Here is a 20,059-nt window from a genome sequence, read left to right as displayed (position 1 = left end):
CATTCGCCCGGTCTACATATTTTTTTATCTGTCTGTTCAAGATATCTGTCTTCGTGTCTTCATATCCGTCTATATCTGTCTGTTCATATCTGTTGATATTCAAGACATATTATGTTATCTTTACATATTATGATGCACATATTAAGACACTGCTCGTCTGTCTAAGACATTACACATGTCTGTCTGCCCGCATATATATTGCACTGCCCGTCTACATATATATTACATATATATTATTATTTTTGCTTATTATTTATCATGACGATGATGTGATGATGACATGATGAGTTATCTTGCCCATTATATGATGATGCATCTGTTATTTATCCACACTATTTGTCTGTCTCATTTATTTTATCTGCTCCAGAGATGATGCCATTCAGTCTACACATTTATTTATCTATTATTTTTATTTATCCAAGATGATGCATCTATTCACATTTATATTCGGTCTACATATTGATGCATCTGCTCCATATTGTTATCTGCCCAGATGTGCATTTGTTTAAGAGAGTGGAGTTTGCCAGAGAGTGATGTGGTTTGTTTAAGAGTGATGAGTTTGTTTAAGAGGAGAGAGGCCAGCATTTAAGAGGAGAGGCTTGTTTAAAAAGCCCAGAGGGAGAGATATTGAACAGAGAGAGAGAGAGGGGAAGAAATGTTTGAGAGAGAGAGGAAGGGCGCGAGAGAGAGAAGTTTAGCTAGAGAGGGCTTGTTTAGCGAGAGAGAGGGCTAGCTTACGCAGAGAGAGGCTAGAGAGAGAGAGAGGCGCAGAGAGAGAGAGAGAGAGGGCTAGAGAGAGAGAGGAAGTAGAGGAGAGAGGCTATTTAATGAGAGAGAGAGGATGATATAGAGAGAGTACTTGAGCTTACCAGAGGAGAGATAATTGTTTGTTTGCAGAGAGATATTTTGTTTAAGAGAGTATTGTTTCAGAGAGTATATATATATTAATGTTTGTTTGAGAGAGGCTTGAGCTTGTTTGAGCCAGAGAGTGTTACTTAAGTTTTGTTTGTTTAGAGTGGCTTGTTTGTTTATGCGAGAGAGGCTTGTTTGTTTGTTTAAGAGAGAGAGATGGCTTGTTTATAGGAGATACTTGTTTGTTTAAGAGCAACACAGCCAGTTTGAGCTTATAGAAGAGAGTGGCCATTTGAAAGAGATAACAGCTTGAAATGAGAAAAATGGGCTTGTTTGTTTGAGCCCAGAGAGAGAGGAAGAAACAGAGAGAGAGGCGCAGAGAGAGGCTGTTTAGAGAGAGTGGCTTGTTTGTTTGTTGCTTGAGAGGAGTAGAGAGTGCTTGTTGTTTAGAGTGGCTTGAGGATATTGTTGTTTCGCAGAGAGGGCCATTGTTTGTTTGAGCCATTATTATTATTATTTGTTGTTCGTTCCTACAGATGCCCGTGACACCAAGTCCGTCTAAGATGCACTCTCGTCTGTCTGTCTGTCTGCTACATATACATACTGTTCGGTTCACATACCATGACACCTGTCTGTCTGATGACACCCTGCCCTTGTTCAAGACACCGTCTGTCTGCTCAAGAGATAAACGTCTGTTCGTCTTTATTATTTACCCGTCTGCCTGTTCGTTCACATATTGTTCGTCTGCCCGTTCGTTCAAGAAGATACCGTCTTGTCTTTGCTTCGCCCATACATGCTCACCTGCCTGCTAGAGTATACTTTCAGAGCATGAATGAGCCCAGATACTGTTTGTTGTGCCCATATATATGATGCACTTTGTTTGTTCACATATGTTGTTTGCTCAAGCGCCTGGTTATTATTTCAATGCTCAAGCACTGCTAACTAAGAGGAGGGCAACAGGCACCAGCAGGTAAGATGCCTGTTTGCTCACATGCCTGCTCTGCTCATATATATATATGCCTGTTTACAGGTTTCACGATGCCTGTTTATATTCATATATACCATATTCCAAGATGGCCTGCCTACAGATATATACCTGCTTGCTCAAGCTGTGCCAAGACACCACTGCTGGACACTGCTCGTTCAAGAGACATAAGATACCTGCTGTCTGTACATATATACATATTTTAACCGCGTTCAGGTTCATTACTGCCTGTCTGCCCGTTCAAGATACATGTTTTGTCTGCCCGCTCATGTTCCTGTCTGCCCGGGCATATATGCCCGTCCACATATTATTTTCCGTCTGCCCGCTACATACCGTTCGTTATTATTATTATTGTCTGCCCTGTTCGCGCATATGTGAGCGCCTTGCCCGTTCATATACGATGTCTGTTCATGCACCGCCTCAGAGTGGAGAGAGAGAGGCAGCGAGAGAGAGAGAGGGCTAGCGAGAGAGGGAGAGAGGGCTAGAGAGGAGCGAGGGAGGAGGGGATGCAGGAGTGGAGGAGCCAGCAGAGAGAGAGGAGAGGGAGCTTAGAGAGGAGCGAGAGAGAGAGGGAGGAGGGAGCCAGAGAGAGAGTGGGAGGGGAGCGTAGAGAGAGAGGGAGGGGAGGATGAATAGAGAGAGAGAGGGTATTTCAGAGAGGGGGAGTTTGAGCCAGAGAGAGAGGGGGGAGAGCGCAGAGGGGATGAGCCAGAGAGAGAGAGAGAGAGAGGGGCTTGTTTGTTTAAGAGTGTGGGAGTTTGTTTAGAGAGAGAGAGAGAGAGAGAGGGGGCTGTTTGGTGAGAGAGAGAGGTGGTTGAGAGAGAGAGGGGGAGTGAGTTAGAGAGAGAGAGAGGAGAGAGTATGGGAGAGAGGGGAGTTTGTTTATGGGGGAAGCAGAGAGGGAGGTGGTTTGTATAGAGAGGAGGGAGCCAGAGAGAGAGGAGGAGCTAGAGAGAGGAGAGAGGAGCAGAGGAGAGAGGAGAGAGAGAGAGAGAGGAGCCAGAGAGAGAGGGGGGATGAGGAGAGAGAGGACTGCTCATACATATATACTCTACTAAGATGCCCAAGATATATGCACTTGCTCGTTACATTTAACGTCTGCCATCTGCTATTTATCTGCCCGTATTCGCTATTTTTTTTTATCTGTCTGCCCGGTTACGCATTCGTCTACACTACATAGATATATCCAATCACACATGCTATCTGCTCATTATTATTTTTATCCGCCCGTTGTTCGTTATTATTTTTTTACATATTCGCTATTTATCTGTTCAACATATTATTTATTCCGTTATTATTTATCTAGAGCCAGAGAGGAGCGAAGCAGAGAGAGGAGGGGGAGTGAGCTTAGAGAGGTGAGTTTGTTAGAGAGGGGGAGCTAGAGAGGGGAGAGCGAGCGAGAGGGGAGAGAGAGAGAGAGAGAGAGGGCGAGAGAGCCAGAGAGAGAGAGAGTGTGGAGAGAGAGGGCGAGAGAGAGAGAGAGGTGGGTAGAGAGAGAGGGGCGAGAGAGAGAAGGGGCGAGCGGCGCGAGAGAGAGGGGAGAGAGAGGGCGATCCGGAGCGAGAGAGAGAGGGTCACTTGTTTGAGAGAGAGGGGAGAGCAAGTGTCCACATTGTTCCCAATCTTCAAAGCTTCACACATACTGTTCATATTATTATTTTCTGTGCATACATGTGTTGCCATTATGCTATTGATTACTTTATTATTCGTAATGTTATCTGGTCTTCGCCCACATTGTCTGTTGTCTATGTTGCGTATATTTTCACACATATTATTACTCGAGAGACCGCGGACAGCGAGAGAGAGAGGCGAAGCACAGAAGAAGGGCAGGGAGGAGGGAGGGCGATGCGAGGGGGGAGGAGGAGGGAGTAGAGAGGTGAGAGAGGAGGGGGACGAAGAGGACGAGGAGCGAGAGAGGGGGCGAGTAGAGAGGGGGGGAGCGAGGGAGCGAAATGAGAGGGGGAGCGAGGGAGGGAGGGGGAGCGAGCGAGAGAGAGAGGGGAGCGAGAGAGAGGGGAGCGAGCGGTGAGAGAGAGAGAGAGGGGGAGCGAGCTTCGAGAGAGGGGGGAGCCGAGGAGCGAGAGAGAGAGGGGGGGAGCTTGTGCCGAGAGGGGAGCGATCAGAGAGGGAGAGAGTGGGCGAGCGCAGCCCGTGAGGGGAGAGGAGGCAGCTGAGCAGCCGAGAGGGAGAGAGAGCCTAGCGAGCGAGAGGGGAGAGAGGGCGAGCGAGGCGAGAGGGGAGAGAGGGCGAGCGGGAGAGAGAGGGGGGAGAGGGAGGGAGGAGAGAGGGCGCAGCGAGCGAGAGGGAGAGGCAGCGAAGAGGAGAGAGAGAGGGCTAGCGAGAGGGAGAGAGAGGGGCTAGCCGAGCGAGAGGGAGAGAGAGGCCGCGAGCGAGAGGGGAGAAGAGAGGTTTTAGCGAGAGAGAGAGAGAGAGGGTAGCGAGAGAGAGAGAGGGAGAGAGAGGGCGTGAGCGAGAGGGCGAGCGAGCGAGAGAGAGGCTCGAGCGTAGCAGAGAGAGAGAGGGCGAGCGAGCGAGAGGAGGGAGCACGAGCCAGAGAGAGGGAGGCATGCGAGCGAGAGAGAGGGAGGGCGAGCGAGAGAGAGGGCGGGCGAGCGAGAGAGAGAGAGGGCGAGCGAGCGAGAGAGAGAGAAGGGCGAGAGAGAGAGGGCGAGAGAGAGAGGGACGAGAGAGAGAGAGAGAGGGCGGGCGAGCGAGAGAGAGAGAGGCGAAGGGCGAGCGAGAGGAGAGAGGGCGAGCGAGCGAGAGAGAGAGAGGGGAGCGAGCCGAGAGAGAGAGAGGGCGGAGCGGAGCGAGAGAGAGAGAGGCGAGCGAGCGACGAGAGAGAGAGAGGGCGAGGAGGGGAGAGGGCGAAGAGAGAGGGCGTAGCGAGAGAGAGAGGGAAGAGCATGGCGAGCGAGAGAGAGAGGGCTGCAGCGAGAGAGAGAGGCAGTAACAGAGAGAGGCGGCGAGCGAGAGAGGGCGAGAGAGAGAGGGCGCGAGAAGCGAGAGAGAGGGGCGAGCGAGAGACCCGAGCACCGAGAGAGAGAGAGGCCTGCTCGAGCGAGAGTGGGCGCCCCCCCCACCATATATACCTGTTGTTTACGACACTGTTGTCTTTTTTCCCTTCCTTTGTGTAACACATTGCCACCGTTCGTCTTACATTATGTGACAATTGTCTTTGTTCACAGATTCATATCCTGTTCGTTCGTATTCACACATATACCTTGTGCGCTTCTATACCACATACCACACATTTTAACATATTGCAAACCTATTATCACGCTCTGCTTTTCATTATTATACCCACACTTATTATTATCTATCCGTACTTTTACTTATCCACATTTATTTGATGCATTCGCCATATTTAATTTATCTTTCCCCTATTTATTGTCCCACAAGCATCTGTCTGCCCGTATTTTATCTGCCCCCCCACATATATTCTGTCCTGTCCATTTATCCGCCCGCCTATTCGCACACATCCGCCTTCACATCATATTATTATTTATCTGCATATTACTTATTCACATATTAATATATATTTATATTCGAGTGCGCGATCGAGCTTATGGGGGGGGCGAGAGCGAGCGAGGGGGGGAGCGAGAGGGGGAGCGAGCGAGCGAGGGGGGGAGCGCGAGAGAACCCTTTAAACACTCCCTTTTATAGCCCATATAGTTCAACACAGGAATAAACAGTCCTTTCAATCTACAAATAACTCAATAGGCTTTTTTAATCACCCATATTTGTATGCATGTTTTATATTTGGCACATACTTGTTTGTACTTGAGATGGATGGTTTCCACTGTAACCTTTGTGTTTTCCTGTGTGTGTTGTAGGTCAGCCAGCACCACCCCCTCTGGCTCCCCCTGCTCCTCCCAGCAGAGTGTGTACCAGCCAGGGGAGGGCGGTGCCCAGACAGCCCCCTCTGTACCCACTGGCAGCTGGAACCCTTTTGGTGATGACAACTTCTCCAAGCTCTCTGCAGAGGAGCTGCTCAACAAGGACTTTGCCAAGCTGGCCGAGAGTAAGACCACAAAGTCCAGTCTGTGTATAGACACCTACAGGTGCAATGGATAGATGGTAGATAGGTAAATTATCAGAGGTGATGTTGTTTTCTAATTGTGTATGTCTTTATGACAGCTACAACAGGGGAGAGGGCCAGCCTCTCCACAGAGAACCTCATCTCAGGGCTGCAGCCTGTCTCTGCTGCTGGGGCCACATGCAAGGCTTTCCCAGGTAAGACCCCACATGTTCACCAGCCTTCCTCTCTCTCCCTGTGTCATACAGACGTCATTATCCCTCTCCCTCATCTCTACATATTTCCCATGTGGTGTCCTTGTGATTTTATCTGCCGGCTTCTTCTCTGTAAATCTTTATTTTGAAGGCCGATGTTTCTCCACCTCTGTAGAATTCTTTCATAGAGAGATGTATCGGTCTGAGCTGTCAAGTGAACCTCTCCAAACTTACTGTGAGACAATTTTGTCTGCGCCCAAACCAATTACTGTTGTGTAATTTGTTCTCCTCAGCGCTGTTGTCCTCTTACATCTTGTTGACTTTCTATTAGATCAGTAACTATCATAACCTGACCATCCCGTCTTCTCCAACATCCTTCCTCCCCCTATTCTCCTGCTTTCTCTCCTTCTTTCTCTCCTTCTCCCTCTTTCGTTCTCCCTGTGTAATGTTAAGCTGAGAGATCTGCTGACATCCTGGGTTTGGATGCAGGCTCAGCGATGTTGAGTGTCCCGGACCCCTTTAACGCCCTCTCCCTCTCTGACACCACAGGTAACGCCCTTTCCCAGCATGCAGCATTGTTGTGGAATGTGTTAGAAGGTTCCACTTCTCTGTCCTGCCAGGATCCATACTTTACCATTAATCCTCCATCCAGTGTGTTTCAATTCCTGCCCATAGATGTTCCTGAGACACTCATGTTGGTGGATTGTATGTGTCCTATATCTAATGTTTAAAGCCATTGTTTAGATCATGAGTCTGGGGTGACATGGCTTTGCTCTGTAGTCCTATTGTCCCTGTCCTGTTAGCGTCATTGATTCCCTTTCAGTTCCTATGAATAGAGACCTTAGCTGGATCGCCTCACACTTGTGGACCCGTGCCTCTGACTACTGTTGCCTGGTTACCTGAAGGACACATTCTCCTTTGTTAATCGGATTGCTGTTCCTCTGGAGGTGCCTGCTTTAGAATGCCTCTGTCACTGAGAACAGTGGGAAAGTTCAGCATCACATCTGAGCTCTTCCTTCAGTTGGTAATTGATTGCTTTTCAAAATGGCTCAGGGGAAATACTCTGTCCTCAGTTTGTCTTAGCCCAGGCTAGGCTGTATTCCCTGTAAGGCCCACATAATCTCTCCAATGACAGTCAGTGGATGCCAGTGTTGTCAGTTAGTGGGGACTGAGCTGAGGGGTTAAAAGGCTGCCTGCGGCTGTTACATAATCTGGGTGTGGTTAATCTTCTCTGTCCTCTCCCCACGCACACAGTCTTCTACACAGGGCACAAACAGAGTGAGAGCACTGAGGATTTACTGGCACACAGCACTGGTAGAGCCCACAACAGGAACTGCACCCCTGTTGTTGGGATAGCACTGCACAATGTCTACAGGAGTTCATATAGCCACAGGCCAGATGTAAAGCCCTTTCAGAAGGGATGGCCATACTATCTAGTCTAGTTATTCAATTATCATATCAAATGTGAGAAGGTGATTGGAAAGAGAACCCGTTTCCTCACAGGTGCTGCTGCTGTTATATGCTGCCAAAAGAGCAGTACACCAGAGCCATACATCTACACCGAACGAAAATATAAACACAACATGCAACCATTTCAAAGATTTTACTGAGTTACAATTCATATAATAAATTAATTAGGCCCTAATCTATGGATTTCACATGACTGGGAATATGATATGCATCTGTTGGTCACAGATAGGGCTGTTGCGGTGAGCGTATTACCGCCACACCGGCGGTCACGAGTCATGACGGCAGTCAAATTCCACGTGACCGTTTAGTCACGGAAATTAGGCTTCTCCAAGCTCTGATGCTGCTGATGGTCATTAGTAGCCTACCAAACTTGCTAACTGCCTGGTACTCAGCACTCTAGTGTCCCTCTAATCACTCTGACTGACATCAATGAAAATGTATTTGAAAATCTAATCAAACAGTTCATGAGAGCCCATGAGCTAATTTTGCGCAACATTTCTATAGGCTATGCAATTGCAGGAGAAAACAGTGATGGCCTCTACTAAAAAGAGGAGGATCCCATCAGCTTTCTATAGGCAAGGCCTACTATATTTATTTCTCAGCTTTCCTAATATTAGGCACATTGCTTATATTTACAACAGGAGTAATGCCTACCTGGCTGGAATTAAAATAAACCATGATGAAAAGCATCCTCCATTTGATATTTAAGTGCATTGATGACATGTACAGTTGAAGTTGGAAGTTTACATACACCTTAGCCAAATACATTTAAATTCAGTTTTTCACAATTCCTGACATTTAATCCTAGTAAATATTTCCTGTCTTAAGTCAGTTAGGATTGCCACTTTATTTTAAGAATGTGAAATGTCAGAAAAAGAGTAGAGATTTATTTCAGCTTTTATTTCTTTCATCACATTCCCAGTGGGTCAGAAGTTTACATACACTCAATTAGTATTTGGTAGCATTGCCTTTAAATTGTTTAACTTGGGTCAAACGTTTTAGGTAGCCTTCCACAAGCTTCCCACAATAAGTTGGGTGAATTTTGGCCCATTCCTCCTGACAGAGCTGGTGTAACTGAGTCAGGTTTGTAGGCCTCCTTGCTCGCACATGCTTTTTCAGTTCTGCCCACAAATCTTCTGTAGGTTTGAGGTCAGGGCTTTGTGATGGCCACTCCAACACCTTGACTTTGGAAGTATGCTTGGGGTCATTGTCCATTTGGAAGACCCATTTGCGACCAAGCTTTAACTTCCTGACTGATGTCTTGAGATGTTGCTTCAATATATACACATTATTTTCCTGCCTCCATAATACTGTCTATTTTGTGAAGTTCACCAGTCACTCCTGCAGCAAAGCACCCCCACAACATGATGCTGCCACCCCGGTGCTTCACGGTTGGGATGGTGTTCTTCGGCTTGCAAGCCTCCCCCTTTTTCCTCCAAACATAATGATAGTCATTATGGCCAAACAGTTATATTTTTGTTTCATCAGACCAGAGGACATTTCTCCAAAAAGTACAATCTCTGTCCCCATGTGCAGTTGTAAACCGGAGTCTGGCTTTTTTTATGGTGGTTTTGGAGCAGTGGCTTCTTCCTTGCTGAGCGGTCTTTCAGGTTATGTCGATATAGGACTCGTTTTATAAGGGATATAGATATTTTGTACCTGTTTCCTCCAGCATCTTCACAAGGTCCTTTGCTGTTGTTCTGGGATTGGTTTGCACTTTTCGCACCAAAGTACGCTATCTCTAGGAGACAGAACGCGTCTCCTTCCTGAGCGGTATGACGGCTGCGTGGTCCCATGGTGTTTATACTTGCGTACTATTGTTTGTACAGATGAACGTGGTACCTTCAGGCGTTTGGAAATTGCTCCCAAGGATGAACCAGACTTGTGGAGGTCTACAATTTTTTTTCTGAGGTCTTGGCTAATTTCTTTTGATTTTCACATGATGTCAAGCAAAGATTCACTGAGTTTGAAGGTAGGCCTTGAAATATATCCACAGGTACACCTCCAATTGACTCAAATTATGTCAATCAGCCTATCAGAAGCTTCTAAAGCCATGACATCATTTTCTGGATTTTTCCAAACTGTTTAAAGGCACAGTCAACTTAGTGTATGTAAACTTCTGACCCACTGGAATTGTGATAGTGAATTATAAGTGAAATAATCTGTTTGTAAACAAACAATTGTTGGTTAAATTACTTGTCATGCACAAAGTAGATATCCTAACCGACTTGCCAAAACTATAGTTTGTTAACAAAAAATTTGTGGAGTGGTTGAAAAACGAGTTTTAAAACGAGTTTTAAGGACTCCAACCTAAGTGTATGTAAACTTCCGACTTCAACTGTATTTTTTCCGCTGCCTGTTTCGACACAGGTGTATGATAATGGTCCATTCTAAATCAAAACAAATGTCACACATATTATTTAGTGTATGTAAAGACAAGATTAAATCAAGAATCGTCTGATGGGTGACAATGTTAGCCTATCACTTGTGAATTATATATTATCACTTGTGAATGATGCCCAGCATAAGAAACAATGCCTTTTTTCACCTCATGTAGCCCGGCCTATACAGTGGCTTGCGAAAGTATTCACCCCCTTGGCATTTTTCCTATTTTGTGGCCTTACAACCTGGAATTAAAATGGATTTTGGGGGGCGGTTTCTATAATTTGATTTACACAACATGCCTACCACTTTGAAGATACAAAACATTTTTTATTGTGAAACAACAAAAAAGACACAGAACTTGAGCATGCATAACTATTCACCCACCCAAAGTCAATACTTTGTAGAGCCACCCTTTGCAGCAATTACAGCTGCAAGTCTCTTGGGTTATGTCTCTATAAGCTTGGCACATCTAGCGACTGGGATTTTTGTCCATTCTTCAAGGCAAACTGCTCCAGCTCCTTCAAGTTGGATGGGTTCCACTTGTGTACAGCAATCTTTAAGTCATACCACAGATTCTCAATTGGATTGAGGTCTGGACTTTGACTTGGCCATTCCAAGACATTTAAATGTTTCCCCTTAAACCACTCAAGGGTTGCTTTAGCAGTATACTTAGGGTCATTGTCACAGGTTTCCCTCAAGAATTTCCCTGTATTTAGCGCCATCCATCATTTCTTCAATTCTGACCAGTTTTCCAGTCCCTGCCAATGGAAAAACATCCCCACAGCATGATGCTGCCATCACCATGCTACACTGTGTGGATGGTGTTCTCGGGGTGATGAGAGATGTTGGGTTTGCGCCAGACATAGCGTTTTCCTTGATGGCCAAATAGCTCAATTTTAGTCTCATCTGGCCAGAGTACCTTCTTCCATATGTTTGGGGATCTCCCACAGGTGAACACCAAACATGTTTGCTTATTTTTTTTCTGGGAAACTCTTCCGTAAATCCCAGCTCTGTGGAGTGTACAGCTTAAAGTGGTCCTATGGATAGATACTCCAATCTCCGCTGTGAAGCTTTGCAGCTCCTTCAGGGTTATCTTTGGTCTCTTTGTTGCCTCTCTGATGAATGCCCTCCTTGCCTGGTCTGTGAGTTTAGGTGGGAGGCTCTCTCTTGACAGGTTTGTTGTGGTGCCATATTCTTTCCATTTTTTAATAATGGATTTAATGGTGCTCTGTGGGATGTTAAAAGTTTCGGATATTTTTTATAACCCAACCCTGATCTGTACTTCTCCACAACTTTGTCCCTGACCTGTTTGGAGAGCTCCTTGGTCTTCATAGTGTCGCTTGCTTGGTGGTGCCCCTTGCTTACTGGTCTTACAGAACAGGTGTGTGTATGTATGTGTGTGTTATATATATATATATACTGAGATCATGTGACACTTAGATTGCATACAGGTGGACTTTATTTAATTAATTATGTGACTTCTGAAGGTAATTGGTTGCACCAGATCTTATTTAGGGGCTTCATAGCAAAGGGGTGAGTACATATGCACGCATGCCACGGAATTATAAGCAAATCTTGTCTGCTAAATTAACTAGTGTAGCACACAGCCATTTGTCATACCCACATCAGGACCTAACATAAGGACTACTCGGTATGCTATTCTTTTATTCTAAAATAGACTCCATTTTTGTCATATCATGCTTTTTTTTAGACCTGTCTAAAATATATCATGGATTTGTGAAGGTGTAGGCTATATTACATGGATTTATTAGACTTTTTAAAATGGCCTACAAGCCATGTGTGGAAGCCAGGAGATGCTAAATGTGTTTGTTAATTAATGGTCAATTACTGTGAGACCAACAGTTATTTGCTTGACGATCACCGGCTGATGAAATTGCCTTCCGCCACAGCCCTAGTCAGAAAACCAGTCAGTAAATGATGTGAACTAGAGGTCGACCGATTATGATTATTCAACACCGATGCCGATTATTGGAGGACCACAAAAGGCCGATACCGATTAATCGGACGGTTTATATGTATGTGTGTATATGTATATATGTGTGTGTGTGTGTGTGTGTGTGTGTGTGTGTGTGTGTGTGTGTAATAATGACAATTACAACAATACTGAATGAACAATTAACATTTTTATTTTAACTTAATATAATACATAAAATCAATTCAGTCTCAAATAAATAATGGAACATTATTATTTCAATTTGGTTTAAATAATTCAAAAACACAGTGTTGGAGAAGAAAGTAAAAGTGCAATATGTGCCATTTAAAAAAAGCTACCGTTTAAGTTCCTTGCTCAAAACATGAGAACATATGAAAGCTGGTGGTTCCTTTTAACATGAGTCCTCAATATTCCCAGTTAAGAAGTTTTAGGTTGTAGTTATTATAGGATTTATAGGACTATTTCTATCTATACCATTTGTATTTCATATACCTTTGACTATTGGATGTTCTTATAGGCACTTTAGTATTGCCAGCCTAATCTCGGGAGTTGATAGGCTTGAAGTCACAAACAGTGTTGTGCTTGAAGAACAGCGAAGAGCTGCTGGCAAACGCAGGAAAGTGCTGTTTGAATGAATGCTTACGAGCCTGCTGCTGCCTACCACCGCTCAGTCAGACTGCTCTATCAAATATCAAATCATATACTTCATTGTAATATAATAAACACTCAGAAATACGAGCCTTTGGTAATTAATATGGTAAAATCCGGAAACTATCATTTTGAAAACAAAACGTTTATTCTTTCAGTGAAATACGGAACTGTTCCGTATTTTATCTAACGGGTGGCATCCCTAAGTCTAAATATTGCTGTTACATTGCACAACCTTGAATGTTATGTCATAATTATGTAAAAGTCTGGCAAATTAATTAGTCTTTGTTAGGAAGAAATGGTCTTCACACAGTTCACAACGAGCCAGGCGGCCCAAACTGTTGCATATACCCTGACTCTGCTTGCACAGAACGCAAGAGAAGGGACGCAATTTCCCTAGTTAATATTGCCTGCTTACATGAATGACTTTTAACTTCATATGCAGGTTTAAAAAAATATACTTGTGTATTGATTTTAAGAAAGGCATTGATGTTTATGGTTAGGTACATTGGAGCAACGATTGTGCTTTTTTCGCGAATGCGCTTTTGTTAAATCATCACCCGTTTGGCGAAGTTGAAGTAGGCTGTGATTCGATGATAAATTAACAGGCACCGCATTGATTATATGCAATGCGGAACAAGCTAGTTAACCTAGTAATATCATCAACCACGTGTAGTTAACTAGTGATTATAGGAAGTTTGATTGTTTTTTTATAAGATAAGTTTTAATGCTAGCTAGCAACTTACCTTGGCTCCTTGCAGCCACAAGGTCCTTTTGATGCTGCACTCGCGTAACAGGTGGTCAGCCTGTGGATGGTTTCAGACGATCACGCAGGGGAAGAAGCTGGATGTGGAGATCCTGGACTGGCGTAGTTACACGTGGTCTGTGGTTTTGAGGCCGGTTGGAAGTACCGCTAAATACCATAAAACATCATTGGAGGCGGCTTTATGGTAGAGAAATGAACATGCAACAGTTCTGGTGGACATTCCTGCAGTCAGTTGTGGCATTGTGCTGTGTGACAAAACTGCACATTTTTGAGTGGCCTTTTATTGTCCCCAGCACAATGTGCGACTGTGTAATGATCATGATGTTTAATCAGCTTCTTGATATGCCACACCTGTCAGATGGATGGATTATCTTGGCAAAGGAAAAATACTCACTAATAGGGATGTAAACAAATGTGTGCACAACATTGAACAGAAATTAGCTTTTTGTGCATATGAAACATTTCTGTAATCTTTAATTTCAGCTCATGAAACATGGGACCAACACTTTACATGTTGCGTTTATATTTTTGTTCAGTATAAATAAGGCTCTGGAGTTCAGACTTTGTGTCATAGCAGTTTGTTATCATTGACCTGCGACCTATGACCTCTCTCCCTTAGTGAAGGGGGCAAATGGGCAGCTGTGCTGTGTCATATTCTGAGCCCCCTGCCCCAAGTCCTCTGCCCCCCTGTCTCTCCATAGCAGCCAGTCACCTGTAAGTATGTATGGAGTTTAGGTTTTGACCCAGAAGATACTTACTCACATGCATGCACCTGGTTTGCACTCAGTTTGTTTGGATGCACTAACCTGCTGGAGAGGCACATCCTGAAGGCAGTCCTCCTGATTTGTCTGTGGCACGGCCCTGGGACACCTAGCAAAGCTTATTTAACAAGGATGCTGTCAGTCAGGTGTCTAACAGTGCTGACTGATCCAACACTTGTTCAGTGATGAAAGTGGAGAAGAGACGTGTAAAGACAGTCATTGATATAGGCCTTGTCTGTGGAATGGTGCTATGGTAGCTAACCTTTTTTGTTGAGTGAGGCTGAAATTTTGCTCTTTAGTCCGTCAACTAATGAGCCAATAAAGATGAAATACTGACTAGCTGCTGTGTTTGTATTCGTCTCCACGTCATTGGTTGGTGGGAGGGAATGATGTGTTGGTGGTTTAAGGCTAGCAGTCCTTTTGAAGGCATGCTGTTTTTCTCCACTACTTGTTTGACATGAATGGTGTTACCTGCCTGAAATTAACATGTCCTCTACTCAAGCATGGTCTGTGCACTCTGTCATCACACTAGGAGTGATTTAGTTTTTCCTAACCTTTGAATGTGCCTCTGCTGAAGAGTGAAGGAAAAGACCGGTGTCTTCATATCATTCCTCATGGCAAAATACCCAGCCAATAGAATGACTTCACAAATCCAAGAACTAACAGCTGCTACACTTTGCTAAACGTTACCAACTAATTCTCAACAAGATAATATAATGATCATGTTCTCATTTGTACTTAGATGAGTCTAGCGTACATACAGTGCATTCGGAAAGTTTTCAGACCCCTTCACTTTTTCCACATTTTGTTACTTTACAGCCTTTTTCTAAATTGGATTAAATAAAACATTTTCCTCATCAATCTACACACAATACCCCATAATGACAAAGTGAAAACAGTTTTTTTTTTTTTTTAATTGTGCTAATTTATTTAAAAAAATAAACATGCCTAATTTATGTAAGTATTCAGACCCTTTGCTATGAGACTCAAAATTGAGCTCAGGTGCATCCTGTTTCTATTGATCGTCCTTGAGATATTTCTACAACTTGATTGGAGTCCACCTGTGGTAAATTCAATTGATTGAACATGATTTGGGAAGGCACACACCTGTGTATATAAGGTCCTACAGTTGACAGGACATGTCAGAGCAAAAACCAAGCCATGAGGTTGAAGGAATTGTCCATAGAGTTCTGAGACAGGATTATGTCGAGGCACAGATCTGGGGAAGGGTACCAAAACATTTCTGCTGCATTGAAGGACCCCAAGAACACAGTGGCCGCCATCGTTCTTAAATGGAAGAAATTTGGAGCCACCAAGACTCTTCCTAGATCTGGCCAAATTGAGCAATCGGAGGAGAAGGGCCTTGATCAGGGAGGGGACCAAGAACCCGATGGTCACTCTGACAAAGCTCCAGATTTCCTCTGTGGAGATGGGAGAACCTTCCAGAAGGACAACCATTTCTGCAGCACTCCACCAATCAGGCCTTTATGGTAAATTGGCCAGATGGAAGCCACTCCTCAGTAAAAGGGACATGACGGCCTACTTAAAAAAAAAATGTATTTAACCTTTATTTAACTAGGCAAGTCAGTTAAGAACAAATTATTTTTGACGACGCTGGGCCAATTGTGCACCTCCCTATGGGACTCCCAATCATGGTGAGTTTTGATACAGCCTGGAATCGAACCAGGGTCTGTAGTGGCGCCTCTAGCACTGAGATGCAGTGCCTTAGACCACTGCTCCACATGGGAGCCCACTTGGAGTTGGGCTCCCATGTGGTGGCAGCATCATACTGTGGGGATGTTTTTTGGCGGCAGGGACTGGGAGACTAGTCAGGATCGAGGGAAAGATTAATGGACCAAATTACAGAGAGATCCTTGATGAAAACATGCTCCAGAGCGCTCAGGACCTCAGACTGGAGTGAAGGTTCACCTTCCTACAGGACAATGACCTTAAGCACACAGCCAAGACAACGCAGGGGTGGCTTTGGGAAAAGTCTCAATGTCCTTGAGTGGCCCAGCCAGAGCCCGGTCTTGAACCTGATCGAACATCTCTTGAGAGACCTGAAAATAGCTGTGCAGCGACGCTCCCCATCCAACCTGACAGAGCTTGGGAGGATCTGCAGAGAAGAATGGGAGAAGCTCCACAAATACAGGTGTGCTAAGCTTGTAGCGTCATACCCAAGAAGACTCGAGGCTGTAATCACAGCCAAAGGTGCTTCAACAAAGTACTGAGTAAAGGGTCTGAACACTTATGTAAATGTGATATTTCAGTAAAAAACTTTTTATAAATGTTCAAAAATGTCAAACAGTTTTTGCTTTTTCATTATGGGATATTGTGTGTAGATTGATGAGGAAAAAAATATTCAATCCATTTTAGAATAAGGCTAACGTAACAAAATGTGGAATAAGTCAAGGGGTCTGAATACTTTCCGAATGCACTGCATCTTCCCTTGTCCTCAGTCCTACATCAGTCTCCCTTTTTCTCTCCCTGCTCATACTTTTCTTATGCACATTCTCTCTCTCTCTTCTCTCTTTCATTGCCTTCCTCCCTGTCCTCTCCTCTCATCCCCCTGTCCCTCTCACAGAGAAGCTGATTGAGGGGCTGAAGTCCCCTGAGACATCTCTGCTGCTCCCTGACCTTTTACCCTTGGCTGACCCCTTCAGCAGCTCTGCAGAGGGCAACAGCAATGGTAACAGGCTCTTCTGCCTGCCTGCCTGTCTGCATGCCTTCCTCTCCCCTTCCTGTATCCTCTCCACACATGAGATGTTTCAGGTTGTTTATGAACTGAAGTCCGTCTCATCTACCTTTTATTCTCTGGAGCTGGAGCTCTTTGGTTTCCTCTCTCTTCTCATTAATTTCCTTATCTGACCGTGTCTCCTCCTCTTTCATCAGCAGTGAAGGCTGAGATGTGTGTGGACTCTCTCATCCCGGGCCTGGATACAGTCTCAGCCAGCCTGCCAGGTTAGTGCCCTGTACTGTACCTTAGTGTTCTTGCCACTCCTTTGTGTCAGCCTTAAATAATATAGGCAATGTTATTACATTTATCACTTGGCTTGCATTAATTAATATGACGTGTGCTCTGTGTGGTGCCACAAGGTAATGCGTTATTGGGATAACACTAAGATTGAATGTTTTTTTTCTGGCACCAACATCATACAGGGATATGACTATTAGTTCAGGAGCTTGTTGCGGTTTCCTTTGTGTTAACTATTGCTTGATGTTGAAAGGACCAGTTAATTTATCAGTAACCTGCGCAAACATTCCCTGCCAAGGATAGCTGACAGGTTTGCTTGCACCAAATTAATGTTCCCTGTCGCCATTTCTTCAATGCTGTCCACTAAACTGTCTGGAACGGTTGCGACAGTGAGTGTCAAGGTTTATTGCAATGATCCGTTGCCATGACGTACTCTTGAGGGCGAACAGGAAAACATTTGCAGTGCACTGTTAATTAGAATTGCTGATTCTGCTCCAGATAACATTGAGCACAGTGTGAATATTTGTGTCATGACTGACATTCCCCAGTGAATGTAGGCTGGACCTGGGGACAAGGCCGCTACTGCTGAGCAATAGAGCGTGTCTGCTGCCCCTGAGTTTGACCTCTCAACATCACGCACTAGGCAGTTTTTCCCTCCTCTCCCACCTTTTGGTAGTAGTGTCAATCTGCTCCTTTAGAGGGCACCAATGGTCCTGTCATTGGTCCAACTCCTACATACAGCAAAGTACCACAACTAGTCTGGGTTTGATCAGGGGATATCTACTTTGAGGATGGACACACCTACTCATTCCAGGGTCTGTCTTGATTTTATTTTTGTACTATTTTCTACATTGTAGAATAATAGTGAAGGAATCAAATCTATGAAATAACACATATGGAATCATGTAGTAACCAAAAAAGTGTTAAACATATCAAAATAGATTTTATTTGAGATTCTTCAAAGTAGCCACCCTTTGCCGTGATGACAGCTTTGCACACTCTTGGCATTTTCTCAACCAGCTTCATGAGGTTGTCACCTGGAATGCATTTCAATTAACAGGTGTGCCTTGTAAAAAGTTAATTTGTGGAATTTCATTCCTTCTTAATGTGTTTGAGCCAATCAGTTGTGTTGTGACAAGGTAGGGGTAGTATACAGAAGACAGCCGTATTTGGTAATAGATCAAATCCATATTATGGCAAGAACAGCTCAAATAAGCAAGGAGAAATGACAGTCCATTATTTTAAGACATGGTCAGTCAATCTGGAAAATGTCAAGAACTTTTAAAGTTAATTCAAGTGCAGTCGCAAAAACCATCAAGCGCTCTGAATAAACTGGCTCTCATGAGGACCGCCACAGGAAAGGAAGACCCAGAGTTACCTCTGCTGCAGAGGATAAGTTCATTAGAGTTAACAGAACCTCAGATAGCAGCCCAAATAAATGCTTCAGAGTTCAAGTAACAGACACATCTCAACATCAACTGTTCAGAGGAGACTGCGTGAATCAGGCCTTCATGGTCGAATTCCTGCAAAGAAACCACTACTAAAGGACACCAATAAGAAGAAGAGACTTGCTTGGACCAAGAAACACGAGCAATGGACACTAAATTGGGGCAAATCTGTCCTTTTGGTCTGATGAGTCCAAATTTTAGATTTTTGGTTCCAACCGCCGTGTCTTTGTGAAACGCAGAGTAGATGAACGGATGATCTCTACATGTGCAGTTCCCACTGTGAAGCACGGAGGAGGAGGTGTGATGGTGTGGGGGTGCTTTGCTGGTGGCACTGTCAGTGATTTTATTTAGAATTCAAGGCACACTTAACCAGCATGGCTACCACAGAATTCTGCAGCGATACGCCATCCCATCTGGTTTGCGCTTAGTGGGACTATCATTTTTTTTTCAACAGGACAATGACCCAACACACCTACAGGCTGTGTAAGGCCTATTTGACCAAGAAGGAGAGTGATAGTGCTGCATCAGATGACCTGGCCTACACAATCACCAAACCTCAACCCAATTGAGATGGTTTGGGATGAGTTGGACCGCAGAGTGAAGGAAAAGCAGCCAACAAGTGCTCAGCATATGTGGGAACTCCTTCCAGATGGTTGGAAAAGCATTCCAGGTGAAGCTGGTTAAGAGTGTGCAAAGCTGTCAAGGCAATTTCGTAGTTTTGATGTCTTCACTATTATTCTACAATGTAGACAATGGTGCAAATAAAGAAAAACCCTTGAATGAGTAGGTGTGTCCAAACTTTTGACTGGTACTGTATATCTGAGAGTATGAAGCTCATTCACTTTTGGTCTAAACTTTTTTTCTGTGGGGAAAAGGGTGAGCATGCTTACTAGCCCTACTGCTTTTTCTTTTTCTTTTGCTTAGGCTAATGGTCTTTCATTTTCTTTCTTTCCTTCCTCCCTCCATCTTAACCCCTGGTCTCCCCTCCCTCAGACCCTCTGGCTGGAGAGGACTCTCTGCTGGGCTGCTCTCTGCTGTCTCACACCTCCACCCCTGGGGATCAAACTGTCTGTGCACCACCCTCCTCCTGCTCCTCTGCCCCTCCTGGCTCTGCTTCCTGTCTGGACAAGCTAGCTCCAGTCTCATTTGGCACTGCCCAGACATCTGCTGGTAAGACCTTTTCTCCAGCTGTCATATATTGTATACCTGTGGTAAAACTCCTCACAGCAAGTCTGACCTCTGATCACAGTACCACAGACCTGCAATATCGCTCAGCTGTAACGCCCAGTCAGACTACTAAAATATACATGTTCAAAGCCAAGCAACCTTTGAATTGATGAAGTTAACTGGGTAGTTTAACAATCATATTACTAATATCAACATGAACTATATCATTTCAACTGGGGAATGAGATATTGAGACAGACATGTTGGCAGCCTGTATCAAGGGCCCTTTCTTTGTAGCGCTATGCAGCTGCCACAACATTGTGGGACCTTCTGCAGACCCTTGACTCATTTACAAAAGCCACATCAGATGCATGGCTTAGTACTAATGCTGTGACTGCTCTGGCTGCGTCTGTCTCT

At 44.6% G+C, this 20,059-nt stretch overlaps 1 protein-coding gene across 16 annotated transcripts in view; it reads left to right on the top strand.

Annotated features, from left to right (window-relative positions):
* Positions 1 to 20,059, top strand: part of LOC106579842 (AP2-associated protein kinase 1) — a 70,968-nt gene that overhangs the window by 40,546 nt on the left and 10,363 nt on the right. For 3 of the 16 annotated variants that reach the window (XM_014160114.2, XM_014160111.2, XM_014160122.2), the window contains exons 13-18: positions 5,674 to 5,861; positions 5,978 to 6,073; positions 6,524 to 6,619; positions 16,639 to 16,743; positions 16,947 to 17,015; positions 19,470 to 19,646. In XM_014160114.2, the coding sequence (XP_014015589.2) occupies positions 5,674 to 5,861; positions 5,978 to 6,073; positions 6,524 to 6,619; positions 16,639 to 16,743; positions 16,947 to 17,015; positions 19,470 to 19,646 (731 nt within the window). The other 13 variants (XM_014160118.2, XM_014160115.2, XM_045703114.1 and 10 more) reach the window with 9 other exon arrangements.

The sequence above is a fragment of the Salmo salar genome, chromosome ssa20 (genome assembly GCF_905237065.1).
Source record: "Salmo salar chromosome ssa20, Ssal_v3.1, whole genome shotgun sequence".
Classification (NCBI taxonomy): domain Eukaryota; kingdom Metazoa; phylum Chordata; class Actinopteri; order Salmoniformes; family Salmonidae; genus Salmo; species Salmo salar.
This window is presented reverse-complemented; position numbering and strand designations above follow the sequence as displayed.